Raw genomic sequence first — 13313 nt, forward strand, 5'->3', positions numbered from 1 at the left:
AAAGGTTTAATGGCGGTGGCAGATGTGAAGTTAAATTCACCAACTCAAACAAACAGTCAAAGTGTTATTGTCAATGTCAAAGACAGAGATGTTGAAGTGGGGAAACCATACGAAGACGAAGATGGTATAACAATTGTTCCTGTAAAAGAACCAACATATCCTGAAGTTAGCAGAGACTTAAGTTCTGTTGCAGATATTCGAAACGACTACCAACAACTGAAAGACAAACTTCAAACTCAGGAGAAGATTTGTCAAGCTTTAAGTATAATGTTAAACTTGGTCGAACACAACCCTGTAAAAGTGAACTCATATGTCATTGCACCTCATGAAGTTTTGAAAGAACTATTGAAACTTTTGACAGAGGCAGACGATATAAACATCAAAGAAATAGAACCCGACATTAGTTGCTGTGGTGTTTCATATAATGTCATTGACAAGATATACGTTATGAAAGGAGGTGAAACGTTGAACTTAAAATATAGTTTCCCAGACGTTATAAAAATATTTGACGACCACAACATTTCATTAAAATTTATTTGCTAAGTAAATGGCAGAAGACATAATGGTTTATACTATTACGACTAAAAACCCTGAGTCATATAATTCTATAACAACAAACTTACAAAGTCCTCAAGGACGATATTGTAAACTAACCTTAAACACAATGACGACTAAAGCCTGTTTTGCTCTTTTGACACCAGAAGACTTTATTGTTGTGAATGGTAAAAAATACTCCTTTGAAGATACTTACTCAGATATACCACCAACAGGTTTTGTTGACTTATTTAATACTTTAAGTACGTGTAACATGTGCTGCAACTAGAGCAGGTTTCATTATGTTTGGATGTCCGACTGAGTTTACTATAAACGATATGAGCTATAATACAAAACTTATTTCTGGTTTTTACTACCAACAGTTTCCTATAACAGAAAAGGTGTCATACAAGGAATGTCTATTCCATTGACATTAAGCACACCAATCTTATATATTGTTTCAAACTTAGGTTCAAAGTGTTATTCGAATGTCGACAGAAACTATTATGACCAAAAGATACTTATGCGTATAAACAATACTTTCTCTGCTGGTTTGCCTATTGTTCATTCGAATGCAGAATTTTCAACCTTAGTGAACTCAAACACTTTGGCAAGTATAACGTTGACATTAGTTGACGCAAACTTTGTTCCTGTAAAACTTTTATGTCCTATGTATTTGTCAATGACGGCAGAAAGTTTCGAATTGGAAGATGCAACTGGTGAAAGTATTGTATTACAAGAACAACTTCAACAACAAATAGCTCAAGAACAACAAATGCAACAAATGGAACAACAAAGTCAAGAATAAAAAAATAATATTTTTTTATTTTTATAAAAATGTACAGAATAGATGTTTCAGATTTTTATGACTTCCAAGCATTCAGAAATATGTGTCCATTTCGAGACTATAACAAAGCAGTCGAGAATTTGAAACGTTTAGTCATTTATGTCGACTCTGCCCCAGAATGTTATGTTATGAAAGAATGGGATGTAGTCTTTAACAAACCTAAAGCGACAATAGTTTCAGAACAAGAATGTAGACAGAAACTTAAGAAAATAAAAGTCGTACAAGTTGGCATGAAGATGTTAGATGCTTGGGATATCTTATTGTCAAAGTTAGAAGATTTTTCAGTTCGGTATAAAGTTCTATACACCTTCTCCAAACTTCTATTCTATCTTCACTGGATATAAATATGAACAAGTAGAATGGAAAGAAAATATTATAGAAGCTTGGTTAGACCATGTCAAAGAAATTATATGCAATGGAAACGAAAAGGTTTATGAGTATATCTTATGTTGGTTTGCAAACATCTTACAACATCCAAGTGCTAAAAATGAAACTGCTCTCATTATAATTGGAAAACAAGGAACAGGTAAGAACACATTCTTTACAGATATCTTATGCAAACTGTTAGAGGTATTCGAACCGAATATGACAAACTTAGAAAACATCTGTGGTAAATTTAACTCCTTCAATAGAGAATATGAAACTTATAGTTTGCAATGAACTTCAAAGTATAGATACAACAAAAGTTTTGAACTCAGATGCTTTGAAGAGTCTTATAACAGACAAAGTTGGAGTTGTTGAAAGAAAGTATAAAGACCAAAGAGTTTGTGAAAATGTTGCAAACTTCATTATGGTTTCAAACAATGCTGTTCCGATGAAGTTAGAAAGTTCTGACAGAAGATATGTAGTTGTCAGAACGTCAGATTCTCATATGCAAGATACAGAATATTTTGACGACTTAGCAGAAACTTTGACATCTGACTTTTACAACCACTTGTTCTCATATTTCATGACATTAGATATTTCAAGTTCAATCCAAGACAAATTCCACATACCGAAGAGAGACAAACATTGTTAGAAGCAAACAAGAGTGTATATGAACTGTTCATAGATGAAACTGACTTTGTGTTTAGATGAAAGGTCATTGTACGATTCGTATAAAACAATATTGTCAAGAGTATGGTTATATGGCAGCTTCTAAACGACATTCTTGGCAAATGTCAAAAGTCTTTTAGATGTTCAGAATGGTGTATATACAAAGAAAATTTTTTCTGAGTAAATTTTAAAAAAAATATTTTTTTATCCGATAGAAAAGATGACAAAATATTCAGTAAACAAGTACATGTCAGGACTTAAAGAAGAACTAGACCCATTCACATATTTGAATGTTTACTTCTACCATTTTGAAAAGTCTTCATTCAGCAAAGTTTGGAACATCGAACCAGTTAAGTTTGCTATTGTGACTAAAAATGGTGCGAAATTTGAAGACTTAGACATAGAAGGTTTGTTAACAGTCAAAGAAAGTTTTGACAGAAGGTTCTCAAACCTTAAAGAAGGCAAAGCATACAAACTTGTTATACCTTATGAACCAAAGAAAGCAGACGACTATGAATATTATGAGTCTAAAGTTGTAGAAGTTCAAGGTAAATTGGGTAAAAAGATTTTAGAGTCTAAGCCAGTGTTTGCTCCTAAAGAGGAAGAGAACATTGACATTGACCCAGAAATGTTCTAAAAATAAAATTTTATTTTTACATGTCAAATTTCTTTTTCTCTGGAACTGGTTCAGGTTCTTTCTTCTCTTCTTCTTTTTTTCTTTCTTTTCTTTCTTCTTCTTTTCTGGTGGTTATGTCAAATTTCTCAGAACCATATTTATGTAAAAGTTCTTTGTCCTTTAATAGCTCATCTATTCTGTTTTCTATTTCATCTTCAAGAACAGCGCATGTGTCTTCTTTGCATTCTAAGAACTTTTGTTGGACTTCATCTTTCCAATCGGCGTCATCTCTGTCAACAAGTCTGTCATTGACAAATTTTAAGACTGCTCTGCTTAATGTTTTATGGTTCTTGTCATATTCCCAGAAACAGAACTTTAGAACAAATTCACCTTTCTTGTTTACACTATGTAAGATTTTATGGTCGACAGATGTTTTGCTGTCAAAAAGTTTGTCTCGAATATAGATAGCGAAATCGCTAGACATTTTCTAAAAGATAAAAATTTTAATTTTTCTAAAAATATGTTAGAAAAAAAGTTTGCTGACATTGACAAGAAATTTGAGAATGTTTTAAATAAGAACAAGAGGAAGTTAGAAAATGCTCAGATAAAGCCTATACATGACAAGTTCTTATTTGCTCAGAATGGTATAACAGGTCTAATTGCACCACCTGGGTCGGGTAAGACTTTCACTTATCTTAAAATGGCTGCACAACAACAAGAACTAGATGAGAAGAACCCATTCTATGAGTTAGTTGTTATTTGTTACTTCTGGTCAATTTGACCAAACCGTCAATTCGTTCAAAGATATTATAAAGAAGTCTAAGTTAGTATGTATAAAGGATACTGAGTTGTTAGATTGGATAAAGAAGTACCAAAGAAGAGTTTTGAAGTATAATGCTATAAATGAGTATATAAATTCTAAGTTTAAAGACCCAAATGAGGAAATGCAGAGAATATTAGAGAAGAAACACTTCAGAAACAAACAGAAAGAGATAGAATACATTTCGAAGAAATTGCAATCTTACGATTGGAAGACTTACCCTCATAGGTGTCTTCTTATCTTAGATGATTTGCCTCATCCTTTGTTAAAGAACAGAGAACAAGATATGTGTCGAATTCTTAAGAAGCTCAGACACTTTAACATCTCTGTTGTCATTTGTGTACAGACAGCAAAGAGTTTAAGTAAGGATGTTAAAAGAATACTTACTGACATAATACTTTTTCCCGGATTGTCCGAAGACGATTTCATGGAACTTATGAAAGAGTCCATGGCAGGTAAGTTTGACAGACATGAACTATGGGAGAAGTACAAAGTCATACAAGACCCTCATACTTCTTTCAGAATTCATATCTACGCAAACAAAGTTCAAATTGTAAAAAGTCAAGCTTGAAAAATGTAAGTGTTTAGTCTTAGTAAGGATATCTCTTCGCGAAGCATATGCCGTCCTTGAGTTTTAGGTACGTGAAGAGAAGTACAATGAATTCAATTACGAGTACAATTGCAATGACAACTAAGGCAACTATTTTTGTCTTTTGCCAGCAAGGGTACTTCTTCTCTTCCAATGGTTCGGCAGAACTATACTCACTCATGAGAAATGCCAAAACGGTTTAATAGAAAAAGTGTAATTTTTTTCATGTCCGAAGACTCGAAGGTGCAACACTTCCAAAATACCGACGAACTCAGAAGAGCAGCATGCCAGTATGTTCTTGACAACTTCTTTGAGTTCTCCAGGTACACCTTGGAAAATGCTGAAGAACTCCGACACAGAGAATTTGGAGAAATTGCACTCCAATACTACCTTGACAAACAAAGGGTAAATTAAGACTAAAAACTTAACGTTTAAAAAGTGACATTTTTATGAGCTCCGAGTCACCGAGAAAACTTGGTCAGATGTTATCAGCTTACTTCCCTGAGGAGGATGGAAGCGTTACATACATCAGGTTCAAAAACAACGAACCTGGAATTGCGTACCAAATTCGCAATTACATGACCATGGAAGAGTACGAAAGGTTTCTACAAGAGAAACCAGCTCTAAACAACTCAGAAAAGAAAGAGTAAAAAGTTTAATTCGTAATTGTTTATTTTTTTACTTGTATGGGCAAGCTGCAAGAATGAAGTCGACTATCTCAGTCTTTGTCTTGACCAGTTGGACTGCTCTTGTAAGCACGTCTGTTTTGCGGTCTCCAGCTGGTGTCTGACCTTCGTAATTGCGCATGTTCTTGAGAGCTCCAACTGTAAATGGTTGTAGGATGAAGAGTCTCTCAGACTGCTTGAGGTAGTCTTCACGGTCACGAGCCAAATCTGTGGTACGAGTCGAATCGGTCGATTTGAGGGAAGAGACTGAAAGCCTGTCGTCTTCCATTGGAACTGTAGCATACTCTTTGCGTAAGCGGTTCAGACCTTCTTCGAAGTCTTGGGCTCTCTTCGATTGAGATTGGAATTGTGGGGCAGGGTTTTGCATAAACATCCAAGGGTTGGGGAAGTAAGGCATAGGCTGAGGAGGGTAGTTCGGGAAGCCTTGTGGTGGGTAGTAACCTTGAGGTGGAAATTGGTAGTAATTCGGAGGTACTTGCTGGAACTGAGGTTGCTGAGGAGACTGTTGTGGTTCTGCAGCTTTCGGTTCTTCTGGCTTTGGAAGGCATTCAGGAAGAGGAACGTCAGTCATCCGTTTGTGTCCTGTCGGAAGGAAAAATTTTTCCTGTCGGAAGGAAAAACTTTTTCTGTCGGAAGGAAAATTTTTTCTAAAGTTCGACCAAAAAGTTCTCAATTTTCGAAAATTTGAATGGTTTACGGACGGACAACTGGAAGAGTTCTTCCTGTCGGAAGGAAAAATTTTTCCCTTTGTCGGGAAAATATTTTCCTGTCGGATGGAAGAACTTGGAATGCAAGAAAGACTTGACGAGGCAATTTACCTAATTGAAATTAACGACTGCGTAAAAGACTACTTGCGCAAGGTAATGAAGCCCAAGATCAAGTTCATCTCTATTTCTGGAAGGTCTACACTTCAGCTCGAGACTTCGACTGGAATTCCAATTCAAATACCAGACGGGACAGCCTACGATGGCATAAAGGACGCCAAAAGAGAAGCTCTTGTTAAGTTCCTAAACAAACGTCCTTGGATAAAAATACCAAACAAGGAGAACCCCCTACCCCATATGAAATTGGCAATTCAGTCTCTCCTTCACTTCTCGGGTCAGCCGTTCTACATAACCTGTGAAGGCGACATTCAGCCAGTTCAGTAAACATCTCATTTTAACTCACTTTTTTATGTTTTTACTCACACTCGTACTCACCAGGTATGAGTACAACTATTTCAACTGTGAACCTTGTAGTGACCGGGCTTCCTGCAAATGCAAGTTCGGTCAATACACAGTTTATGGTGGCAAGAATTGAAATTCCAGACCCAACTCCAACAAGAACTCTCAAGTTGCCAAAGACTCATGTGAAGAAGAAGTCATATAACAAAACACTTATAGCCATATACATGGCACGCTTTGAGTAAAAACATTTTTTTCATTTTTTGAATGAAGCAAGTTAAATTCGTCCCACACCAATCTCAATGGACCGATGAAGAGTTTCAAGCTATGGTTGAAGGCGTTGAGAACGATATAGACGGCGAACTTGAAGGAGCTCAAACCACAATTGCAACCAAAATTGCAGAAGTCAAGGAACAGATAGCTCCACTTAAAGCTACCAAAGCTACTCTTGACCTCATGGATACTTACCGTTTAGATGTCAAGAGAGGAATAAGACAATTAAAATTAAAACTCTTAAATTACGAAGCTATACTCCAGAAGTTAGCAGAGATGAGAAGACTTTACCAGAGCTACTTACATGTAAGGGACTTACCTTCAAGCAGTCCGACCAAAGATGAATTTTCTGACATTGTCCCAATTTTGTCCGAAAGTCAGCTCAGATGTTTTGAACTGCTCCCAACATATCCAGAATATGAACGTTTGCCTGAACTCTTCCGCAATCTCAAAAAACGTTTTTTGGTTCTCATGTTCGAAACTTTTATCGGAAGAGACAACAAACGTTCAGAAGAAGAACAAGATATTATTTTAAACTTGTTGTATGACATAACTGTCATAACAAGCTTTTTGAAGTAAAACCGCCATTCTCAAACCACTTCATTTTTTCGATGTCCGAACAAGCACCGAAGCCGAACACAATGGCAGATGTCCTTTCAAGGTTGCCAGACAAGCGCCCACTTCAAATTCAAATTGCCCAATTGAAAGCTCATCTGACAAACACCATTAAGACTCTCCAAAGTAGTCTTATGACAGAGATGACCAATCTCAAAGCCGATGTCCTCATGAACCAAGCTTCCAATGAGAAATGCCTGAACGATTTCTCAGAATCGTTGCGCAATTACGAGAGAGAGAACCGAGACCTTGCCAGACTCATCTACCGTTTCTTCGAAGAGATAGACGCCATCTGGAAGGTACTCGGAAAGGACAGAACATGCAACACCGTACTTCGTGAGTACCAAATTGAGGAAGGAATTGTCGAGGAAGAAGAGGAAGAAGAGAAACACGAAGAAGAGAACCACGAAGAAGTTCCTGAAGCCGCTACATGGGCAACCCTTGTTGCCGATGACGGTTACGAAATTTCCCAGCCCTACCCATACCAAATCCGCAACAAGGAGACAGGCAAGGTTCTTACCCCAGTCCTCAACAACTTGGGACACTTGAACCTTAACCTTCGGAATCGCGGTTCAATCTCCATGGGCAAGCTTGTCGCAATTCAATGGGTTCCAAATCCAGACAAGAAGACGAAGGTCAGACACATTGACGGTGACAAGCTCAACAACCGTAAGGAGAACCTCGAGTGGTTCTAAGAGTAAAAAAAAATTATTTTAGGGGGAAACCCCAAGTAAATTTAAGTTTTTATTTTTGGTATTCGTACCAATCTTGGAATGTGAAGACCACATCCCAACCTCTGTACGTGAGTCTTGGGTCCACGTCTAAGACCCTTCTGTAGCAATTCCAAGCCCGAGCAAATTCAATTGTCAACCACTCGTCTCCTCTGTAGTCTTCAATCCATTCTTTGAAGAGACGGTCGAGTTCGGGCTTGGAATATCTCTTGCCTGGGTCCGAGACCAACATTTGGTTGAACTGGACGAAGCGCTCAGGGATGTACGCCATTAAAAAAATGTCACTTTTTAAAAAATAAATTTTTTATTTCATGCAATGTTTAACTATTTCACCATCTTCTTTAACACCCCAGTACTTACGCTTGGAGAGGACATGAACTTCGGTGAAAATTTTGTCCAATTTGAATTGACCCATCTTCTCACCGACTAAACCCATTTCAATGAGTTTGTTGTATCCTTCTTCGTTCGTCATGAGTGCGTCAATGTTCTCATAGTAAACCTTCACTTTGGATTTGACTTCCGAGAAGAACTCATTGTAGTTGTCAAGGACTGCTTTTGCGAACTGAGGGTAAGACCAATGTTCGACAATAGGTTTTAATGTGGTTACTAAGCCACTTTGACCTTGAGTGAATTCGTACTTCAAAACAAAAGGAGAAAACCTTTCAACAAAGTTGTCGACCTTCTCATAATGTTTACTCTTCATCTCTTGAGGTTTCTTAATGGAATATCCCCATGTCGAATTCATAAGCAATTTGAGTGTCATTGCAAGTTTGGGGTTTGAAGCTTTCCTAATATCATACAGTTGTTGTATGACTTTTCCAACTGTATAGTTCCTTCCCGGGAACTCACCATCTTCGTTTGGAATTCCAGTCGGAATATATTGGACAAACCTCATGTATGCAGCGTTAAGGTCGACATAGTATATCTTTTCATCTGAGTCGAACTTGTCGCAACCAATTGGTCCAGTTTGTGGAAATTCAAGTGAGTCTCTTATCTTCTGAGAAACTTCTCCTGTTATCTCATAAACATCGTCGAAGCAACCTGTTTCATATAAAACCTTCTGACCTAATTCAGATGCTCTCCAATACAATTTGACGTCAATTGGATGTCTCAATGGAAGTTTGTTTATAGCATCTTGAAGTTCTTGCAACCTCATTGGAAGTTCTTCTGGTTCAGGTTGGTATCCGAACATACCAACCCCTTGTGGAACTGTGTACTTCTTTTGTACTAGAACTTTGTCTGGAACAACTTTTGGTCTTGCTAACAATGAAAAGTTTGTTTCGTCTTTTGGTACAAAAGTTTCTGTCAGCTTGTCATCTGGAATTGGTTCCAACAAACCTTTCTCGAAAAGAATGTTTACAGCTCTGACAATGTTGCACTTGCCTTTTCCGAACAATGGGTTTGTAAGACTTTCGTTCAACATGAAGTGGTTGTGGACAATTACAATCTTCAACCATGGTAAGTCTTTGTCAACAACATAGTCGTCATGTAAAGAACCTTTAGCTGTAGGTATGCTGACTCGGATATTGACATTTGCCAACGGTGCAATTTTTGCCAATTGACCTCTGAGAATGTACCTTGTCTTCACACATGACTCAAGATACTTCATCTTCTCATCCGTAACAAGACCAGAGTTCCTGAGACATGTAAGAATACAAGGTTCATTGACAATTGTTTCAATTGAATTGTAAATTCCATACCTTGTCAAGTCAATGTCAGACTTATTTATGAAGGGGAAGTATCCAGCATGTTGTCTGACTGCTTGAGGGTTAGGTTGGTACCATTCGAACTTGACACTTGCAATTCCTTCAATTGCATTCAAAATGTCTGAGTCGGAGTCAACCATTTGTTCTCTCTTTGTAGTCTTGAAAGCGTCAAGAAGTTTTGCGGCTGTTTGTTCATTGCCATGTGCATAGTAAATGTGACCATCCAAATCTGTTATGGTCAATCTGAGATTGTGTCCTTCTTATTTCCGTCTTGTATGGCAGCAAGTACACCCATGAAGCCTTCTTTGTTCTTTCATTCGTCAAAGTTTACTGTAAAGGTTCGACCAGATGTAATTTGACTTCTAACTTCACGATACTTTTCATATGCATATCTTGTTCTTTCCATGGGAGCATGTGCGTCTTCACCTTTTCCTTTTTTCCTTCTCAAAGGATGCAATTGTTCGTCATGTTTCCAGTAGAATCTGGCAAAGCCGTCGTGTCCTTCAACTTGAGGTTCACTAACATCGAAAGGCATGTCCATAAGACGTTCTTCTTCTAACCTCTCTAGTCTGTTTGGATAATTGGCACGTGCTGTTTCCAAATCCATTTCGTAGCGAAAGACCAGACAATTTGTCATAGACTTTTATTGGCTTTCCCTTCCTATATTTAAAATTCTTCGAAACTCTCCAACCATATCTTTGTAAACTCTGCTTTTATTCTAGCAGACTTTCTATCCATTCTATATGGGGGCATTTTTATAAAAATAAAAAATATTTTTTCTTACTTTACATAACTGCCTGCTGCCATAAGTCTTTGACGCCAACCCATACCAGCTAATGAAGGTTGAACTTGGTTTAGTTTGGAAACTAAACTTTGGTTTTGGTTTATCTTCAAGTTTTTGGTTTTTCTTCTTCTATCGGTTTTTCGTCACTTTTCGGTTCTCTGACTTTACTTCACTTGCAGGAACAGTTGTGTCGTCAACATCTTCATAAATATCATATGCCATTTGTTTTTGTTTTCCTTTCAACTTTTTGTGTTTGTTGTAAAGTTTAGAAATATTTCGACTCTAAGTCAATGAGATGTTCTATAATGAACTGTTGGTCAGTGAAGTAAACTTTTCCATCTGTTGTCTCGAAAGCTCCTTCAGACTTCAATATTTTATTTGTGAGAGTCTGTTTCTTTTTTGAGATACTAGCCGTTCCATTTCTATGAAAAGTGACTTTATAGTTAGGGTTTGTATTTCCAGACCTGGCACTTTCTATTATTGAATTTTCTCTTCATCTGTAAGTTCTTTGACAGGTTTTGACAATGGTTCTGAACTTTTTGTTTGTGGTGTCAATCTACCGTTTCAACTTCTTCGGTCATTTCATCTCAGTAAAAAATTTTAGTTTGGTTTGTTTTCAACTGGTTGTTTAGGTTTTTAAGTCGGTCTAAAACTTCCTGAGGTATAGGAAGAACTTTACAAACAGGTGGTGTAAAAGTGGTCTTCATGACTTATTCTGTTTAAAGCTGCATTGTTCATTTCATCTCAGTAAAAATTTTACATTCCCACGTTTGAGGCGGTTGAGTTGGTTGTTGTTTACCCACTGTTGTGCATGGTTATATCCTCTGTTAAAGAATCTTTCACCTTGGTCCATATTTGTCCTGCTTGGTTATAGTAGTCATTTGCTTGTTATAATAGTTTCCTGCTTGTCTTCCTACATTGTCCATCCATCCTTGAACTTTTCCTCTTGTTTCAGGATTTGGAATAAATTTGTTGCATCTCGTGCTACATCCCAACCTTTCTGTACAGTTTGTATAATAGGTTGTGCTTTCTCTTAAGTATACCTAATGTACTCAAAATCTTCCTTCCAACTCCAAATACACCTCTGGCTATTGTTCCCACTGCGGGCAAAAATCTGGATGCAACTCCTGCTAATGCGCCAAATAAACCCATTTCTTATGGGTTAAAAAATGACGAATCCGAACAAGGACCCCTATGTTTCTAAAGCGACAAAGAAAGCACTCATGATAAAAATCTTTAGTTCAACACCAAATGCTTGGTTTATGGATATCTTGGAAAACATTCCGAGAGTTAGAACAGATGGACCTCCATACTGGTTAATATTTGTTGGTCAAAACACAAGATACTGTGAAGCCATACCATTATGGTCCAAAAATATTTTAGATGTGAAAACTGCTTTGACAATATTCGTTGACAAATACCATCCAACAAAACTGACATCTGACTGTGAAAGTTCTTTCAAATCAGATGATGTAAAAAACTATCTGCGTTCAAAAAATGTAAACCAATATTTCATTGTCGACCAAAACCATTCTGCTCTTGGTGTCATTGACGGTTGTATAAAAATGTTAAGAGACTTAAACCAACCACAAGGTGGTGAAGCAAATGAAATGTCATATGACGACAAATATAGACACTTCTCCATGGCAAAGATGAGACAAGTTTTAAATATTTACAATAACCGTAAACAAAAAGGTTTGGGAAACCACTCCCCCGAAGAAATGAAAAACAACCCTGACTTAGAGAAAGACTATATATTTAATAATTTAGTCAAAAGAGACAAACAAGAAAGAATGCCGGGCTTCAAACTTCAGAAAGGTGACAAAGTAAAAATAGAAATACCTAAACGCGACCCATATGAAAATACTATTGACTATGACAACAATGGGAACCCGACAGGTACTCACATTCGTGTTCGTAAAAATAGAAGAAAGTATACAAGAGAATATTATGAAGTTTTAGGCAAACATGGCAAAATGTACACACAGCAAGCAGAAGATAAAACTACTATTGTCAGACCTCGTTTCAAACTTGTCAAAGTTCAAGGTGGTATACTTTCAAAGACAGTTCCTAACAAATATAAGACAACTCCTGACGAATATGCTAAAGAAGTTGAAAATGACGACTAAGCAATTCTATACCATGCGTAAACTGTCATGTAAGGTGGCATGTATTCTTTACTTTGTCCCGTTGTTTGCGTATATCCTGAAACGAAATGTGTATGGTTTCCTTCTCCCTGCGTGTCATCCCAGTAACAATTTATAGCAAACTTAACGTCGTCTTTAACATCATATCCTTTACCTTTTGTCATTCCTGACCAATCCCAATATCTATGCTTATGCCAACCTGCTTGAGATGTACTTAAATCTATGTAATGACTGTGTGCAGGTAAATTTTCACCTGAAATCGTTTTACTTCCACCTGTTTCCTTTGAAGAGTTTGCACAATACAAAAACCTGTCGACTATTTGTTCCCATGCACCAACACCAAACATTACTTGAGGACCTCTTGCATCCATAGATGTATAAATAGAACCTACTGGGTTCATTAAATCAAACATATGAGATATTATAGGATTGTCTCTTTTGAACTTAAAATATAGTGCAACTATTTCAGGTTTCTTCTGGTTTGTGTCAGAATATTTTTTATAATATAATCTTATGTTTTCAGGGTAGGTAAAATCTTGACTATAATATTTATTTCTGTCATCTGTATAATAATATACTATTCTCGTTTTTTCTATTGCATTATATCTTTTATATCTATAATAATCTAAATATAATGTTAGCTTTTGTTCATCTACATGTGGTGTTCTGTCGTCATCTCCATAGTCATAATAATGTGGTGCTGGAGCTGGGTCAGGCAATGTCATATCTGCCATTTCATAAACTCTTAAATATTTCTTTTGTTCGTC

At 36.8% G+C, this 13313-nt stretch overlaps 12 protein-coding genes and 1 pseudogene across 13 annotated transcripts, besides 1 other annotated feature; 9 read left to right on the plus strand and 4 right to left on the minus strand.

The window, feature by feature from the left end:
• Window positions 1-13313: part of a mobile genetic element that runs on past both edges of the window.
• On the plus strand, window positions 10-543 carry TVAGG3_0699980 (protein of unknown function, DUF4106 family; the record flags this gene model as incomplete). The annotated part of the gene is made up of 1 exon (XM_051243344.1): window positions 10-543. One exon carries the CDS (start codon window positions 10-12, stop codon window positions 541-543), a length of 534 nt encoding a protein of 177 aa, XP_051089931.1.
• TVAGG3_0699990 (uncharacterized protein) lies at window positions 950-1342 on the plus strand (the record flags this gene model as incomplete). Its single annotated transcript, XM_051243345.1, has 1 exon — window positions 950-1342. The coding sequence occupies one exon, from the start codon at window positions 950-952 to the stop codon at window positions 1340-1342; it is 393 nt and encodes a 130-aa protein (XP_051089932.1).
• Window positions 1612-2600, plus strand: TVAGG3_0700000 (annotated as a pseudogene). The gene has a single exon. A coding segment is annotated over exon 1 (989 nt).
• TVAGG3_0700010 (protein of unknown function, DUF4108 family) lies at window positions 2664-3053 on the plus strand (the record flags this gene model as incomplete). Its single annotated transcript, XM_051243346.1, has 1 exon — window positions 2664-3053. The coding sequence occupies one exon, from the start codon at window positions 2664-2666 to the stop codon at window positions 3051-3053; it is 390 nt and encodes a 129-aa protein (XP_051089933.1).
• Window positions 3127-3516, minus strand: TVAGG3_0700020 (uncharacterized protein; the record flags this gene model as incomplete). Its single annotated transcript, XM_051243347.1, has 1 exon — window positions 3127-3516. A coding segment is annotated over one exon (390 nt), but the record flags the coding sequence as incomplete, so codon positions are not given.
• TVAGG3_0700030 (protein of unknown function, DUF4106 family) lies at window positions 3977-4423 on the plus strand (the record flags this gene model as incomplete). Its single annotated transcript, XM_051243348.1, has 1 exon — window positions 3977-4423. One exon carries the CDS (start codon window positions 3977-3979, stop codon window positions 4421-4423), a length of 447 nt encoding a protein of 148 aa, XP_051089935.1.
• TVAGG3_0700040 (uncharacterized protein) lies at window positions 4891-5091 on the plus strand (the record flags this gene model as incomplete). The annotated part of the gene is made up of 1 exon (XM_051243349.1): window positions 4891-5091. The coding sequence occupies one exon, from the start codon at window positions 4891-4893 to the stop codon at window positions 5089-5091; it is 201 nt and encodes a 66-aa protein (XP_051089936.1).
• Window positions 5120-5698, minus strand: TVAGG3_0700050 (uncharacterized protein; the record flags this gene model as incomplete). Its single annotated transcript, XM_051243350.1, has 1 exon — window positions 5120-5698. One exon carries the CDS (start codon window positions 5696-5698, stop codon window positions 5120-5122), a length of 579 nt encoding a protein of 192 aa, XP_051089937.1.
• Window positions 5901-6275, plus strand: TVAGG3_0700060 (uncharacterized protein; the record flags this gene model as incomplete). Its single annotated transcript, XM_051243351.1, has 1 exon — window positions 5901-6275. The coding sequence occupies one exon, from the start codon at window positions 5901-5903 to the stop codon at window positions 6273-6275; it is 375 nt and encodes a 124-aa protein (XP_051089938.1).
• Window positions 6558-7142, plus strand: TVAGG3_0700070 (uncharacterized protein; the record flags this gene model as incomplete). Its single annotated transcript, XM_051243352.1, has 1 exon — window positions 6558-7142. The coding sequence occupies one exon, from the start codon at window positions 6558-6560 to the stop codon at window positions 7140-7142; it is 585 nt and encodes a 194-aa protein (XP_051089939.1).
• TVAGG3_0700080 (HNH endonuclease family) lies at window positions 7175-7873 on the plus strand (the record flags this gene model as incomplete). Its single annotated transcript, XM_051243353.1, has 1 exon — window positions 7175-7873. The coding sequence occupies one exon, from the start codon at window positions 7175-7177 to the stop codon at window positions 7871-7873; it is 699 nt and encodes a 232-aa protein (XP_051089940.1).
• Window positions 7923-8180, minus strand: TVAGG3_0700090 (uncharacterized protein; the record flags this gene model as incomplete). Its single annotated transcript, XM_001293301.1, has 1 exon — window positions 7923-8180. The coding sequence occupies one exon, from the start codon at window positions 8178-8180 to the stop codon at window positions 7923-7925; it is 258 nt and encodes an 85-aa protein (XP_001293302.1).
• On the minus strand, window positions 8214-8672 carry TVAGG3_0700100 (DNA/RNA polymerases family; the record flags this gene model as incomplete). Its single annotated transcript, XM_051243354.1, has 1 exon — window positions 8214-8672. One exon carries the CDS (start codon window positions 8670-8672, stop codon window positions 8214-8216), a length of 459 nt encoding a protein of 152 aa, XP_051089941.1.

This window comes from Trichomonas vaginalis, chromosome III (genome assembly GCF_026262505.1).
Source record: "Trichomonas vaginalis G3 chromosome III, whole genome shotgun sequence".
Taxonomy (NCBI): domain Eukaryota; phylum Parabasalia; order Trichomonadida; family Trichomonadidae; genus Trichomonas; species Trichomonas vaginalis.